Source organism: Somniosus microcephalus, chromosome 26 (genome assembly GCF_052327205.1).
Source record: "Somniosus microcephalus isolate GS21.2 chromosome 26, FLI_Smic_1.0, whole genome shotgun sequence".
NCBI lineage: Eukaryota > Metazoa > Chordata > Chondrichthyes > Squaliformes > Somniosidae > Somniosus > Somniosus microcephalus.
Genome location: NC_141012.1, coordinates 45,286,178 through 45,303,405, shown reverse-complemented (window position 1 = coordinate 45,303,405; position 17,228 = coordinate 45,286,178). Strand labels below are relative to the sequence as shown.

At 47.1% G+C, this 17,228-nt stretch overlaps 1 protein-coding gene across 3 annotated transcripts in view; it reads right to left on the bottom strand.

Moving 5' to 3' along the window:
• LOC147100439 (CMP-N-acetylneuraminate-beta-galactosamide-alpha-2,3-sialyltransferase 4-like) overlaps window positions 1-16,449 on the bottom strand; it is a 106,272-nt gene extending 89,823 nt beyond the window's left edge. For 2 of the 3 annotated variants that reach the window (XM_085968166.1, XM_085968164.1), the window contains exons 1-4: window positions 13,582-13,867; window positions 10,839-10,901; window positions 10,636-10,736; window positions 4,100-4,160 (exon numbers count right to left, since the gene is read on the bottom strand). In XM_085968166.1, the coding sequence (XP_085824292.1) occupies window positions 4,100-4,160; window positions 10,636-10,736; window positions 10,839-10,901; window positions 13,582-13,784 (428 nt within the window). In that variant the 5' untranslated portion in view covers window positions 13,785-13,867. Of the gene's footprint in view, window positions 1-4,099; window positions 4,161-10,635; window positions 10,737-10,838; window positions 10,902-13,581; window positions 13,868-14,388; window positions 14,437-15,251; window positions 15,337-16,361 lie in introns of those variants that run through there. The other variant, XM_085968165.1, reaches the window with a different exon arrangement.
• Between the last annotated feature and the right edge of the window lie 779 nt (window positions 16,450-17,228).

Sequence of the window (17,228 nt, the reverse complement as noted above, 5' to 3'; positions counted from 1 at the left end):
TTGGTCGCGAACGCCGCAGTTGCGCCGTTCGCTACCCGTGCCCGGTTCACAGGGCCTTACTGTGCCGGCAGCGGCGCAAGTTAAGGTGGAGGTGCGGGGCGGCCGCTTTTTCGGCGGCCGCCTGCCAACACCTCCGTCCCCGGCCTCCTAAAACCCCCCCCCGCGGCATTGCCGGCTGCTTCCCCGAGAGCCCGGCACTTCTCCTTGGTGCCGGGCTCATTTGCCGGCACTCGCGAGCGGGGATCACGCTGCTGCAGGCACCTCCCCTTAACAGTGGGAGGAAGGCCTGCAGTACCGCAGCGTGCCGTGCCGCAGCGTGTGGCGCTGCGGCACGTTGCACTGTGATAATCAGTTTCAGCGCCCTAAGAGGGACGTGGAGCGCCTCGAGCCTCGCCCCGTGTCCCTCGAGCGGCTCTGAAACTGAATTTCTGGCGATCGGTATCACTCCGATCGCTGCGCTAAATCCTGCGCTCAGGCGACTTTTGCGCCACTTTGGCGCCCCAACCCAATTTCTAGGCCATAGAGTTATACAGCACAGAAAGAGGCCCTTCGGCCCATCGCGTTCACGCCGGCCATCAAGCCCTGTCTAATCTTATCCCATTTTCCAGCATTTGGTCCGTAGCCTTTTATGCTATGGCATTTCAAGTGCTCATCCAAATGTTTCTTGAATGTTGTGAGGGTTCCTGCCTCTCCCACCCTTTCAGGCAGTGAGTTCCAGATTCCAACCGCCCTCTGGGTGAAAAAGCTCTTCCTCAAATCCCCTCTAAATCTCCTGCCCCTTACCTTGAATCTTTGCCCCCTTGTTATTGACCCCTCTACTAAGGGAAAAAGTTCCTTTCTATCTACCCTATCTAAGCCCCTCATAATTTTGTACACCTCAATCAGGTCCCCCCTCAGCCTTCTCTGCTCCAAGGAAAACAACCCCAGCCTGTCCAGTCTTTCTTCATGGTTTCTTTCAAAGAACAAAATGGAAGTTGAGAAGTAAAGCCTATGCATAAGGTTCTAAGTAACCCCATTGTGAGCCTAGGTGGAAAATGGTCAGTGGAAACCTCTGGAAATTGTTGGTGAGCGGTCAAAAACAAGTGGAGTAGGTTCACACTGAGTCCTGTCAGAGTCAACTCGTATAAATCAAATGCGGGAGACAAACCTCCAGCAATTGCTACAAAGGATATGAAAGCTACATTTTTAGGGCGGGTGAATTCACCTGAGTATTTGTCAACAGACTTAAGCCTGGAAATTGTTGCTGGGATAAAGCATTACAACAGCAGCACCGGGAGTACTGTGGACAGATTTGGTCTTGTTACCTAAGGAAGGATATACTTGCCTTAGAGGGAGGGCAACAAAGGTTCACCAGACTGATTCCTGGGATCGGGGGATTGTCCTACGAGGAGAGATTGAGGAGACTAGATTGATCTTATTGAAACATACAAAATTCTCACAGGGCTTGACAGGGTACATAAGAACATAAGAAATAGGAGCAGGAGTAGGCCATTCAGCCCTTCGAGCCTGCTCCACCATTCTTCTGCCTCAACTCCATTCACCGGCCCTATCGCCATATCCCTTGATGCCCTTACTAGTCAGAAATCTATCGACTTCTGTTTTGAATATACCCAATGACTGAGCCTCCACAGCCCTCTGAGGTAGAGAATTCCAAAGATTCACCACCCTCTGTGTGAAGAAATTTCTTCTCATCTCAGTCCTGAATGGCCTACCCTTTATCCTGAGGCTGTGGCCCCTGGTTCTAGACTCCCCAGCCAAGGGCAGCATTCTCCCAGCATCCACCCTATCAAGCCCTGTAATAATTTTGTATGCTTCAATGAGATCCCCTCTCATTATTCTGAATTCAAGAGAATGCTGGGAAGATGTTTCCCCTGGCTGGGGAGTCTAGAACCAGGGGTTACAGTCTCAGAATAAGAGGTTGGCCATTTATGACTGAGGTGAGGAAAAACTTCTTCATTCAAAGGGCCATGAATCTTTGGAATTCTCTACCCCAGATAGCTGTGGAGGCTCAGCCAGAGTATATTCAAGACAGAGATCAATAGATTTTTGGATTCTAAGGGAATCAAGGGATATGGGGAAGAGGAGGGAAGTGCAGTTGAGGTAGAAGATCAGCCATGACCTCACTGAATGGTGAAGCAGGCTCGACGGGCCGAGTGGCCGACTCCTGCTCCTATTTCTTACGATCGTATGTTCTTATGTGAGGGGTAGCAATGTTGGGAGTGCTCGTGCACCACATGGTTTATGACACAACCTAGATGTCCAGGAGTGGAAACTAGATCAGACCAAAGGGCCTCAATATTGAACCCCCAACGACAGTCGGGAGAGTGTTGCGGTGGGGAGGGTAAAAATGAAAATGGGGTGAACGCGGCCCCAGCCCTCTGCGTACCCGCCCGTTGCCACTTTTTATACTGGCAGGTTTCCTGTTGTGCGAGTGGCTCGCGCTCAAGAGGCGAGCATTTCATTAACATATTTAAATCGGCTCTCAGTGCAATTGGGAGCCTGATTTAAATTTAACAGTTGCCGCGCGGGTTTCCCAGGGCTCGGGAAACCCAGCAGTGAAAGAGAGGCGGGAGCTGCCGGCTCCACAAGGTAAGCCTGCTCCTCCTGATCCACAAGGAGTGCCTTTTGCAGCCTTTTCCTGGTTTTGTTAGATAGAGGGAGATAATTCAAACCTTAGCAATGCCATCTGATTGGTTCAGTTTCTATTTGGCTGACAGATCCTTTTATAAATTTGCGGGGTCAGATATTCAAATTCTAGTAATTCTTTTATGGGAAATTTAAAAATGCAGACGGATCTGTTTGAATCAGGAGCACCTTCAAACTCCCGAGATTGACGGCAGATTGTAATCTCAGAGGAACAACTAGTCAGTACCAGTCAATTCGACATTCCCGAAAGAAAAGAGAATGAGGGCGAATTTCCTCGGAATTGCTTCCGTTCCACTGCCGTAACTTCGCCGGGAGTGTGTTGGAAACCCCATTTATGTGGGTAAAAAAAGACCCCAAGCAATAACATGGACCTATTGCCAAAGAGTCAAGTGAACCAACTGTGCTGAATCGGGCAGCCAGGAGCAGCACTGTCCCTTTGCCTTTAAACTTATTTGCAAAGAACTACCTTCGTTCTAGCAATCTTTTTATTATTTTGTCTGCTCAAGGAGCTAGGTGTAAGATTATCTGATGTAAATATATAAACAATGTTACATGGCTGCTTCTTATTTGCTTGTTCAATATTTCTGATATTACTTTGTTCGATTAGTTTAAACTCGAGGAAAATAAAGGACTTTACATTTATATAGCTCCTTTCTCGACCTCAGGACATCCCAAAGCACTTTACAGCCAATTAAGTACTTTTTCTCAAGTGGAGTCACTGATGTAATGCAGGCAATGTGGCAGCTAATTTGCGCACAGCAAGATCCCACAAACAGCAATGCGATAAATGACTTGATGATCTGTTTTTAGTGACGTTGGTTGAGGGATAAATATTGCCCTGGGACACCGGGAAAAACTCCCCTGCTCTTCTTCCAAATAAAGTCTAGTGTGATGCTCTACCACTTTCAAAGATCAGAGGACAGGATGAATTCAGTAGCTTAAAGCAATTACCAGACAGGGTTTGCTGTTTATCTGCTGGGCACATTACCAAAAGCTGACGAGAGGTCAGCAACCTGAAACGTTAACTCTGTTTCTCTCGCCACAGAGGCTGCCTGGCCTGCTGAGTGGTTCCGGCATTTTCCGGTTTTACCAAATGCTGAGTTGGACCACAACTTTTTCAGGATCTGTGTAATAGATCCCAAATCTTCCAAACTGGATGAATCTGGACAAAATTTAAGAGGGCTAGTTGTCCTGCTTATGGGCCGTGTAATAGGAGTGCGTAGCGGGATAATGGACACAGACATCCGTGACCCGATTACACAATTGACCCAATTTACTGTCGAAATGTGCAGTGTAAAAGGCGCACTAATCTCCACACCCAATATGTGCTGCTGGATGTTCTGTTCTGTTTCGGGAGCACAAAGAAACAGAAAACATGCCCTCAGATCATGGCCCAAGAGGGGGAAACCCAAAAGTGCCCCTCAAAAGCAGGCCCCCAGGGTAAAGGGTTTACCTGGCTATCTCGTCCGGCATGTTGGACTGTATTCGGATCAATATCTGTTTAACAATCGCTTCTGGAAGGAAAAGAAAAGGTTTACGATGACACAATGAATACTTTGGAGAGTGTGCAAATTCTTCCTCCAATTGTTACTTCTCATCCTGGCTGTTTTACACCAACAGTAAAAAAAAACTATTTACATCAAAGTTTTGAGAGCGTCCATCGAGTTGTCACATTTCCAGACGTCACATTTCAAAGATTCAAAAGAATTTTTAAAATGAGAAAACAAGATTTGCTATTTTTATTCTGGCCTGGAGCCATGTTACCTGCAAACTTCATAAACAGTTAAACTCAGACTACTTGTGAGCGATGCTGCGGAGGCATTTATGGCCATTGACAAGTAAGTGGTCCTGCTGCAGAAGCGGCAGAAGGGTGGGGGAGAAGGTGATCCAGATGGGGAGATGGATCACATTCTCCTACCTCCATCTCTCCCTCCCCCCGTTAGACCAGGTTCACGCTCTTCAGCATGAACGGCGCCGAGTTGTTTTTTTAAAGTAAAGCGTTTTCTTCTTTTGAAGAGAATTGCTGCAAAACTATCCGGTGGAACTGATTCTCCGACAGTTTCATAGACCGACTTGCAGGTGGTATGTGTTCCAAGACAAATAATTATTCAAATAGCACCGATATGTATTTTTGCTTAGCCAAATGATATGCTATTAATTTGTGATGTTAGAGACAATAGCAGCAGGAGCCCCAAGGAAGGGGGGGGAGGGGGAGCAGGAGCCGGGGGGTGGAGGGGGAGAAGGAGCCCAGGGGGAGGGGGAGAAGGAGCCCGGGGGGAGGGGGAGCTGGAGCCAGGGAGGAGTGGGGAGCCCTGTGGGGGGAGGGGAGCAGGAGTCCGGCGGGGCAGGGGAGGGGACTGGGCGGGAGAGGGGGCCCGGCGGGGGGAGCTCTGGGGGGTGGGAGAGCAGGAGTCCGAGGGTGGGGGAAGGGGGAGCCCTGGAGGGGTGGGGAGCCCAGGGTGGGGAGCCCTCGGGGAGGGGAGCCCAGGGTGAGGGGGAGGAGGGGGAGCAGGAGCCCAGGGGGGTGGGGGGAGCCCGGGTGGGAGGGGGAGCTGGTGCGGGGGCGGGGGCGGGGTGGGGAGCCCGGGGGGAGGGGGAGCAGGAACCGGAGGTGAAACTTCACGAGCTGCGCGCAAGCTGATCACTCTCTTCTCTTGATGTTAAGATCCTTGGTGTTAAAGTTGTATGAATTTATTGATTAGCTTGATGCTTGTGGGAATTGTTTAAATCATTAAATAATCACTTTTTGATTAACGGACCTACCGCGTACGTGTGACGTTCTTTGACTGACTACTGTCCAGGTTCACGAATCACTGGCATATCTGTATCCCTACCGGAATGATTAGTGTGGGTCCTTCCGGTTTTCAATCGGCCTGTGATGTCATCCTGCAGCGCATGCATCAGGCCACCCGATGACATCACCCTCAGCGCATGCTCAAAAGCTGCAGCTCCGTGAGTGATGTCGCTTGCAATGACGTCACCCTCACTTGTTCTCCTTGAATGAAATACGTCTCACTAAACCAAACCTGCAGCTCAAATTATATTAAATTGTCAATGCGTCAAATTCAGCTTCAGAGAAGCAGCTACAGCATCCCGCATGATCGTGCATCGCCTGTTCATGAGGTCACATAGCTGAAGGGTCCCACAAGTCAATGGCTGGGTCGGCCTGGTGTGGAGTGTTTTCAGAGTCAAACCGAGGTGGGAGGTTTGCTCAATATGGAGGCCTCACTCCCTCAGCAGTCGGGGGTTTTCTGGGAGTTTTTAACAGATCATGCTGATGCCGTGCCAAGCGTGATTCAGGATTCACAACCACTGGCACAAATTGGTACCATGCAGCCCTCTGTAGAGTGGGGCCTGGCTTGCCAGACTGGCAAGTCTTCATAGCTGCTTCATTGACCAGCTTGTCCATTTGGTCAGCCCTAAACCAGGGAGGCAGCTGCTTTGCTGCTCCTCTGCCTGGTCACAGGATTAGCGTTGTGCCTCCTCACTGAGTTCTCTTAGTATCTTGGTGCATGGCACCTCAACACTTCCCACCCACCTCTGGGTGGGCAAGGGCCAGAATTCTGTGAGAATCACTATAAAGCCTTTACAATGGCGGCAGTCAGCTCTTGACGAGGTGCAAGAAGACACAGTGACACTGAAGAGCGGCACAACCTTATGATTCAAATATTCAAAGATCGCATGGATGAACTACAGAATTTGTTCATCCCAGTTTGGCATAAAAATAAAACAAAAAAGGTGACTCAACCGTGGCTAACAAGGGAAATTAGGGATAGCATAAGATCCAAGGAGAGGACATATAAATTGGCCAGAAAAAGCAGTAAACCTGAGGATTGGGAGCAGTTTATGATTTAACAAAGGAGGACAAAGGGATTAATTAAGAGGGGGAAAATAGAATATGAGAGTAAGCTTGCAGGGAACATAAAACTGACTGTAAAAGCTTTTATACATATGTGAAGAGAAAAAGATTGGTGAAGTCAAGCGTAGGTCCCTTGCAGTCAGAATCAGGGGAATTTATAATGGGGAACAAAGAAATGGCAGACCAATTAAATACATACTTTGGTTCTGTCTTCACAAAGGAGGACACAAATAACCTCCCAAAGATGTCGGGGAACATAGGGTCTAATGAAAGGGAGGAACTGATAGAAATCAGTATTTGTAGGGAAATGGTGTTTGGGAAATTGATGGGATTGAGGGCCGATAAATCCCCAGGGCCTGATAACCTACATCCTAGGGTACTTAAGGAAGTGGCCCCAGAAACAGTAGATGCATTGCTGGTCATCTTCCAGAACTCGATAGACTCTGGAACAGTACCCATGGAGTGGCAGGTAGCTAATGTTACCCCACTGTTCAAAAAGCGTGGTAGAGAGAAAACGGGGAATTATAGACCGGTAAGCCTGACATCGGTAGTGGGGAAAATGCTAGAGTCCATTATAAAGGATGTAATAGCAGAGCACTTGGAAAACAGGGACCGGATTGGACAAAGTCAACATGGATTTACAAAAGGTAAATCATGCTTGACTAATCTACTGGAATTTTTTGAGGATGTAACTGGTAAAATAGATAAGGGAGAACTAGTGGATGTGGTGTACTTGGATTTTCAAAAGGCTTTCGATAAGGTCCTGCATAAGAGATTAGCGTGTAAAATTAAGGCACACGGGATTGGGGGCAAGGTTTTGACTTGGATAGAGAACTGGTTGGCGGACAGAAAGCAAAGAGTTGGAATAAACGGCTCTTTTTCCGAGTGGCAGGCAATGACTAGTGGGGTACCGCAGGGATCAGTCCTTGGACCCCAGCTATTCACAATATATATTAATGATCTGGACGAGGGAACTAGATGTAATATCTCCAAGTTTGCAGACGACACAAAGCTTGGTGGGCATGTGTGCTGTGAGGAGGATGTCGAGCAACTCCAGTATGATTTGGACAGGTTGGGTGATTGGGCAGAAACATGGCAGATGCAATATAACTTGGATGAATGCGAGGTTATCCACTTTGGTGTCAAAAACAGGAAGGCAGATTATTATCTGAATGGCAATAGATTGGGAGAAGGGGAAGCGCAACGAGACCTGGGCGTCCTTGTGCACCAGTCGCTGAAAGTAAGCATGCAGGTGCAGCAGGCGGTTAAGAAGGCAAATGGTATGTTGGCCTTCATAGCGAGAGGGTTTGAGTACAGGAACAAGGATGTCTTGCTGCAGTTGTACAGGGCCTTGGTGAGACCACATCTTGAGTATTGTGTGCAGTTTTAGTCGTCTTATCTGAGGAAGGATGTTCTTGCCATGGAGGGAGTGCAGCGAAGATTCACCAGGCTGATACCTGGGATGGCAGGAATGACGTATGAGGAGAGATTGGGTCGATTGGGCTTGTACTCGCTGGAGTTTAGAAGAATGAGAGGGGATCTCATCGAAACTTATAAAATTCTAACAGGACTAGACAGACTAGATGCTGGAAAGATGTTCCCGATGGTCGGGGAGTCCAGAACCAGGGGTCACAGTCTAAGGATAAGGGGTAAGCCATTTAGGACAGAGATGAGGAGGAATTTCTTCACCCAGAGAGTGGTGAACCTGTGGAATTCTCTGCCAAAGAAGGCAGTAGAGGCCAATTCATTAAATATATTCAAGAAGGAGTTGGATATATTTCTTAAGGCTAAAGGGACCAAGGCTATGGAGAGAAGGCAGGGACAGGGTACTGAATTTGGATGATCAGCCATGATCTCACTGAATGGCGGAGCAGGCCCGAGGGGCCGAATGGCCTACTCCTGCTCCTATCTTCTATGTTTCTATGATGCACAATTCAGTTGGTTGTTCTTTACATCCCTCAATAAGAAAGAAGAAAGAAAGGCTTTCATTTCTATAGCGCCTTTCATGACCACCAGATGTCTCAAAACGCTTTACAGCCAATGAAGTATTTTTGAAGTGTAGCCACTGTTGTAATGTGGGAAACGCGGCAGCCAATTTGCGCACAGCAAGCTCCCACAAACAGCAATGTGAAAATGACCAGATAATTTTTTTTTTGTTATATTGATTGTGGGAGAAATATTGGCCAGGTGCTGAATGATAAGAGAAAGAAGCACCTGAGCAGTCTGGTGCTTCCAGTAGGACCCTTCCTGCACCTGATCAACCCATTCTGTCATGGGGTCTTGTTCACTCAAGGAGCAGCTCAGATACGCCCATTCAGGGAGGCAGTATTACTGACAGTGCAGATATTACTGGGTAGATCCCAGAGCAGCAGGAGCTGGTAGGCAACTTTTGAGGAGACATCTGTCTCTCCCCAGAGGTAACATAAGCAAGAGCCCTCAGCTGAGGATTCCAAGACCAAGATCTCTGGGGCCCAAGCTGTTACTGATCCATCATTGAGGAGCATTGGTCTCACGGGCAGGCAGAGGAGACAATCTCTTCTCTCATGGTGCCGATGGCGAAACAATTGGAGGAGTCCAGAACCCGCATCTGCAGTGCAATGAGGGAGGCAGGACATGAAGTGAGGAAGATCCTGGTGACTGGCAGTCCAGGAGATCAATATAGCCGCCAGCCAGACGTTAGGAGGAGGGTATAAGAGCTGTTGTCACTTCTGTGCAGACAGCAGTTACTGCTTCCATAGAGGGCACTCTGACAAAGGAGCCATGACAGCTCAGAAACTGCAGTTTCAACATAGTTGACGTGGCTCCAGTCAAATTGATGTTCCAGAATCACACCTCCGTGAATTTACTTTAGCCATTCCCCCCCACACGGGTGTGCTGCCGGCAGAATGATCAGGGCCACAGAGAGGTCATGGGAGGGGAAATCACGGCAGAAATCGAGATGGTCAGATCTGGTACGGAGTTTTGCTGAGGGGCACTGCCCTACTTCACATCCCAGGCCAGGCTTTGAGAGTGCCACTCACACTTCAATACTGTAGGCAAACCATTCAACCAGGTGGTATCAAACCCAATCCTGTCCAATTATTCACTTAGATGGCATTCAGAAGCACTGGTGCTCCCTACACCCTGGGGTGCTGAGGTCAATTGCACCACCTGTACTAACCCCTCCTCACCACCCCACCTAAGATCAGCTAATTCAAACCAGGAGCCAAACCTTCTGGTGATCTTATTTAAATATATAAGATTCTGATGGGGCTTGACAGTGTAGATGCTGAGAGGATGTTTCCCCTCGTTGGGGAATCTAGAACTAGGGGTCATAGTTTCAGGATAAGGGGCCGCCCATTTAAGACGGAGATGAGGAGGAATTTCTTCTCTCAGAGGACCGTGAATCTTTGGAATTCTCTACCCCAGAGAGCTGTGGAGGCGGAGACAGTGAATATATTCAAGGCGGAGATAGACAGATATTTGAACTACAGGGGAGTCGAGGGTTATGGGGAGCGGGCAGGAAAGTGGAGTTGAGGCCAAGATCAGATCAGCCATGATCTTATTGAATGGCGGAACAGGCCCGAAGGGCCGAATGCCCTACTCCTGCTCCTGTTTCTTGTGTTCTTATGTAAAGCCATGGAACCCTACAGGCTTACAACTCAAAATGAGGCCATTCGGCTCATCATGCCTGTGCCGGCTCTTCGCAAAAGCAATCCAAAACTAATCCCCCCGCCCCGGCCTCTCGCTGTAGCCCTGCATTCAACTCAACTTCAAGTACTTGTCCAGCTTTCCTTTAAAAGATGCAATGGTCTCTGTCTCATCACCCTCCATGGCAAAGTATCCTGTGCTGTTGTAACAAAATGTCTCCAAACCTCTCTCTTCACTCTCTGAGTGACAATTTTGAATCGATGAGCAGCCCTCAACGCAACCCCTCGTCACTGACTTTGCAGCCAGAGCAAATTGTCCATCCCTATTCACCCTATCAAAACTCTGCATAATTAAAAAGAAAACCTTTGTTAAATCTTTATTAATTGGGTTGTGAGGCTTGGTTATGGGCTGTTCTTACCAATTCAGTCAGCGATTGAGGAGCTCTATCATTCATTTTTGAATAAGAAAGACAAAATGAAAGTCAATGAAAGGCTCCTCACCGTTGCCTTTAATTCCATATGGTAATCTATGAAACACATAGTTTGGTTGGTACCACCAGTCATCTCCAAGTGTTAAAAATAAATTGGTATTCCGAGTAAAACTGAAAAAAAAAAACACAACATCAGGAGGGAAAAAATCAGAATGGAGCAAACAGACAAAATCTGGAAATGTCAAATCCTGACGGAATCAACAGGTGACTTACTTTGCGATGATCCATTCATTGTCATTGTTTGAGTACCAGGTTCGGCAAGATGGCTCTTTTAGACTGTAATCAAGCAGAGAAATGTTAATGCAATAGGGAACCTTTGCCTCCTACGGGGTACAGTAAATTGAACCTTTTAACCACAGTCATCTACCGCAGAACCAGTCACCTCCCATTTCTAAGCTGCACTGCGGATGCTACACCATGCGTAGTCCAGCTGAACTCTGAAAACAACACCACTGAACATTCCTTCAATCGCCACTCTGTTCCAATCAAGGCCCCGTCATTATGTCACTGCCTCGGGCCGGTTACAAGGCAGTAAAGAAAAGGGGCCCTACACAGGCCTATACATATATATAGGCCCAGAAATTCGGGTCGGGGGCTTCCCGCGGGTGCAAGCCCCCGACCTGCACTTACCTAGCGTGCTGGCCATTGAGCTGTAGAGCCCCGTGGGATTCCGATCCTGGGCCTCCTCCAGCTGCCGGCACGCAGTGCTTGCGTGTCCCAGGGACGCAGTTAGTTCGATGCGTCCCCTGGGATCACGTGGGCCATGGGCAGCCAATCGGAGGAGGCAAAAGCCCATTCATAAGTCTTGACAGGAAGACCTGTCAAGACTTATAAATACTACGGCCCCAAAATAGCAGTAAACCTTCAATTAAATTTTTTTTTTTTAAATCACACTTTTTAAATAAACTATAAATTACATTAAATAACTATTTTAAACAATAATTTAAATTTTTGAAAAAAAATAATTTTATATTCTAACGGGGCTAAAAATAAACTTACCTTGCTTTAAAGTATTTAAAAATAATAAATCTGTGGAAAAAATGTTTTAATTTTAATTAATTGACCACTTACCTTGTAAAAAGCAGGCCTTACGCCTGCTTTTTAAATTTCTAAATCCTGCAGACTTAACCTCATGGAAAAACCTGTAAAAATAACGTAAGTTCAAAGCGCACGCGCAGCCTCCCCCGCGCACGCGTTCGAACTCTGAACCCCTGCTTTCAGAGGAACGGAAGTGCCGGTTTCCTGCGCATGCGCAGTGCATGCAGGAAACCGGCACTTCCATCGGGCCCACGCATGAGTACCCCGTGTGTATTCATGCGTTGGGACTTCAATTTCTGGGCCATAGACTTTTCGGGAAAGAGGATTTCTACCGTGTGATCGCACAGTGCATCAGCCTGAGCAATAGAGAAGGCCCCTCCTGATCGAAGGGGAGTCTACAGCACATACAATGGTGGCTGGCTGGAGGTGCATTTCAATCAAATAAATCATTTCTCATAACACTATAAATCTCAGCAGCGAAGACCCAATTTTCATCATCTCAGCTAGAATGAATCGATCTTTGGCACGTCAGTGACATTCGCTGTGCCTGCTGTGATATTTATAGAGTGGGCATGAATTCAGGTTAAAGTAAGCCAGCTTGGCCTCAATCACTATCAGCAATAAAGGTAATGCAAGCCTAAAGTTAAACTATAGAAAAACAATATTTCAGCTCTTGATATTTATTTTTATTTATTCTCAGGATGAGGATGACTCTGGTGCGGTCATTATTATTGCCCATTCTTAATTGCCCTGAAAAGGTGGTGTTGGACCTATCGGAGATTATTAAGGGCTATAGACTTAGAGAAGGGTGGCAAATTGGATAAAAAACCAGTCAGAATGGAGGAAACAGAGAGTAGGAGGAGGCTTTATGAATTACCCATCCTCAATGATAGCGGAGCCCAGCACGCGACATCAAAAGACAAGGTTGAAGCGTTTGTAACCATCTTCAGCCAGAAGTGCTGAGTGGATGATCTATCTTGGCCTCCTCCTGATGTCCCCACCATCACAGAAGCCAGTCTTCAGCCAATTCGATTCACTCCATGTGATTTCAAAAAGCTATGGTGCCCTTGACATTCAATGGCATTACCATCGCCGAATCCCCCACTATCAACATCCTGGGGGTCACCATTAACCAGAAACATAACTGGACCAGCCACATAAATACTGTGGCAACAAGAGCAGGTCAGAGGCTGGGTATTCTGTGGCGAGTGTCTCATCTCCTGACTCCCCAAAGCCTTTCCACCATCTACAAGGCACAAGTAAGGAGTGTGATGGAATACTCTCCACTTGCCTGGGTGAGTGCAGCTCCAACAACACTCAAGAAGCTCGACACCATCCAGGACAAAGCAGCCCGCTTGATTGGCACCCCATCCACCGCCTTAAACATTCACTCCCTCCACCACCGGTGTACCGTGGCTGCAGTGTGTACCCATCTACAAGATGCACTGCAGCAACTCGCCAAGGCTTCTTCGGCAGCACCTCCCAAATCCGCAACCTCTTCCACCTAGAAGGACAAGGGCAGCAGGCGCATGGGAACACCACCACCTCCAAGTTCCCCTCCAAGTCACACACCATCCTGACTTAGAAGTATATCACCGATCCTTCATCGTCGCTGGGTCAAAATCCTGGAACTCCCTCCCTAACAGCACTGTGGGAGTACCTTCACCACACGGACTGCAGCAGTTCAAGAAGGCAGCTCACCACCACCTTCTCAAGGGCAACTAGGGATGGGCAATAAATGCTGGCATTGCCAGTGACGCCCTGATCCCATAAACACATTTTTAAAAAGTCAGAGATGGATAGGTAAGGGTGCACGGGAAGTAAGGGTAAGGTGGTATGTGGAGGTGCAGGCTTACAACACTGAATGCTGGTGATGAGAAGGGAAGCAGATTGAAGGTAAGTGTCATGGGATACTCACTTTTGATGCTCGCACAAGATCATTAAACCATTTTCTGCACTGGATTCAGGTGTGTGAACAAATGGACCTTGCGCTGACCTCCTCAGCAATGCACAGCCAGGCTGCCTTGGTCTGTTGAGGAGGCTTCCTCCGGCCATCCGGAGGGAAGAGAATCTCCCTGCGCCCTCTGACAGCATCGACAAGAGCATGGAGGGACTCATCATTAAAGCATGGAGCTGCCTTGCCACTGGAAGAACTTATTGTTGTTGTCACAGGGTCACAGACCATCAGAATGCAGAAGAGATAGGCTGAGGCTGAATGGGTGCTTTAAAAGTAGCTGCTAAGATGACGTCATCAGAGGTGGCTAGCCGACCCGATCGCACTCATTGGACTGGCCAGCGCGCCTCAATGAACTCAACAAGCTGATTTAATTAAAATCGGACATCCACAGCTGATCCCGCTGGAAGCAGCTCCGGAACCCGCCCACCACGCAACTCGACTCCAAGTCGCCTCGGTAATAAAAATTGCAGCCCAGGGTTCGGGCAAAAGCGATATTTGGATATGGAATTTTAGCTTCTTTCATTAAGGAGGAAGACTGTAGTTTAGGTACAAAATCTTTTATTTTCCTTATTCATTCAGCTTCCATATCCAGATTGAATGCTTAGCTCAGGAGTACAAGGGACTGGAAGAGGCTATGTGTGGACTCGCACCTTCAAAGATGCTTGGAGGGTTTAACAGTACAAAGCCTAGAAACAGCCATGTGTGAGGAACAAGGCATCAAGAGCAGAAGCAAATAACTGAGAATGACAAAAAAATGTTTTTACTTACAGTGAGACAGGCATGTACATGCGGAATTTCTCCAAGTGAAGAAAAGACCTAAAATACATCAAATATCATCAGTCAAACACAGGTTACAAACTGAAACAAGAATGAATTTTTATGTTGCATTAAATAGTAATAAGGAGTCCAAAATTCATCTCACGAGTACATTATATATTCACTGCCCTCCTCCTCTGAATTACAGTACCCCTCAACTACCCATGATACAGAGACAGGACCTAAGCTTTTTAAAGAATCGGTTTTCAAACTGAGATCCGCAGGACCTCAAGGGGTCCACAGATACCAATCCATCTGGTCCATCAGCAGAAGATTGAGAGCAAGGCTGGCTGTGCGTCCTCCTGGCCAGGAAATGAAGGAAGGGGTGGGGGAAAGAGACGCTTATACAGATAATAAATAATAATAAAGAAAGAGTGGCACAAAGGACAGAGAACAAGACCTTTCATATATCGTGTGACTTGGCGAAATTCTGCATCTGTGTCCCACTGTAAGTAAAAATATTTTTTTTTTGTCATTCTCTCAGTTATTTGCCTCTGCTCTTGATGCTGTAGTGTGACTATAGTTCTCACCACTTTAACTTGAGGGGGTAAATACTAAAAACTGGAAGTGAAACCAGGGTCACCTTGAATCACTATGGAAATGAGGTAATGCTCATTATTACACAGCAGAGTTACATAGCTCCCAGGCCAGCTGCCTGAAAGAAAAACTTCCTATTCAATTTGTAATTCTAAGAAATATTACAGAATATAAATGCTGCTTAAACCTACTAACATTCAACCATGGCAATTGCTAATTCCACTCAGGACCAGTGCAAAGAAATGCTCATGGATGAAGGCACATTCGAAAGGACTTACCCAAGGAACATATTCTCAAGAAAGGCCAAAATCGATAGGGTCAGAACGGCATATCCAAGGAGAAGACATTTATTCCTCGTCCCATCTAAAAACAGTGGTGGAAAAAAAAAATATTTGTATTGTTGCACCCTTCCATATCACACAACTTACAGCCAGAGACAGACAACTAGCAGTAAAACCCATACATCAACCTTTTTGCCTGCAGGACTAATAGTCTTCTTTACTTTGCTTCTGACTGATTTCTTCAACCATTTAGCATCACGTTTGTTTAGTCTATACTTGCTTTATGGAAAAGGAGTGAATCGTAAACTGAATACATCAGAATTCACACTCAGATTCATCTCGACAAGTTATTTTCTCCGTTTCCTCATCTCTGACCACAAACCAATTGGTACAAGAGAGAGGATGGGTGGCTTCATCCCCATCAAGCTATGTTGCTTCTGAGGCAGCCATTAGCATCTGTTCAGTGAATTTCCCTTCAATTGATATACTGCAGGAGCCTCTGAATGGTTCAGAGGGCGCGCTCTCGCCACTGAGTTAGAAGGGACTTGAGCACAAAATCCAGGCTGACTGTCCAATACTGAGGGAGTGCTGCGCTGTCAGAGGAGCTGTCTTTCAGATGAGACATTAAACCAAGGCCCTGTCTGCCCTCCCAGCTGGACATAAAGAATCAGGCACTATTCTGAGGAACAGGGGAGTCCTCCCCAGTGTCCTGGGCCAATATTTATTCCTCAACCAACATCAATAAAACAGATTATCTAGTTATTATCACATTGCTCTTTGTGGGAGCTTGCTGTGCGCATATTGACTGCCACGTTTCCTACATTACAACAGGGACTTCATTTCAAAAAAAATACTTCATTGGTTGTACAGCGCTTTGGGACGTCCGGAAGTCATGAAAGACTCTATATAAATGCAAGTCTTTCTTTGTTTCTCCATGGCGCTGCCCCATTGGTCACTCTGCCCTGTCTCAAAGCTACTAAATTGCAATGGGCTCCACAACTGCCACAACCTCGCTTACCCACGAATTACTACACAGAGTTACATCCACAAGACAACCTAATGGAGCACAGCAATCAGAGGCTGCAGTGCACTAGAAAAACTCCCTACCTGCTCTGCACTTCATCCTTGTTAGTCAGCCAAGAGTTGACAGAATTCTCACTCCTTGGAATTAGAGCTTCACGTCAGGTTTATCCTGTAAGAGAAGAAAGGTTATTTTATCTTTCAAAATTTTGCTTACAAAAGCAAATCAACTTTATGGATCAAAAATTATTAATTAGCACCGTGTACATGTAGGGAGCAAAAGTTTTAAAACTTCATCACTTAAAAAAATATTAACAAAATGAGTATCTGAGAATTGTTATTACGCTAGAGAGATATTTAAATTGAGCAATTGATGGGACTACGCCAGTGATCTGGCATAAAAGCCTGCCCCAGAATAAATCAGCATCCTATCCTCATAGTGCAACAACACCCTGCCTCACAGAGTCCCAACACCCGAACCCCAGAGTCCCAACACACTAAACCCACAGTGTCCCAAAACCCTAACCCCACAGAGTCCCAACACACTAAACCCACAGTGTCCCAAAATCCTAACCCCACAGAGTCCCAACACACTAAACCCAGAGTCCCAACACACGAACCCCACAGAATCCCAACACACTAACCCCACAGTGTCCCAGCAGATGAATCCCACAGTGTCCCAGCACGCGACCCCCACAGAGTCCCAGCAGACAAACCCCACAGTGTCCCAACACACAAACCCCACAGAGTCCCAACACACTAACCCCACAGTGTCCCAGCAGATGAATCCCACAGTGTCCCAACACACTAACCCCACAGTGCCCCAGCACACGAACCCCACAGAGTCCCACCCTGCCTCACAGTGTACCAATGCCCTAACTCTACATGTAGCAACACCATAAACCACAATCTTCAAGAATTGTAACTCCACCGTTTACCATCACCCTGCCCTAC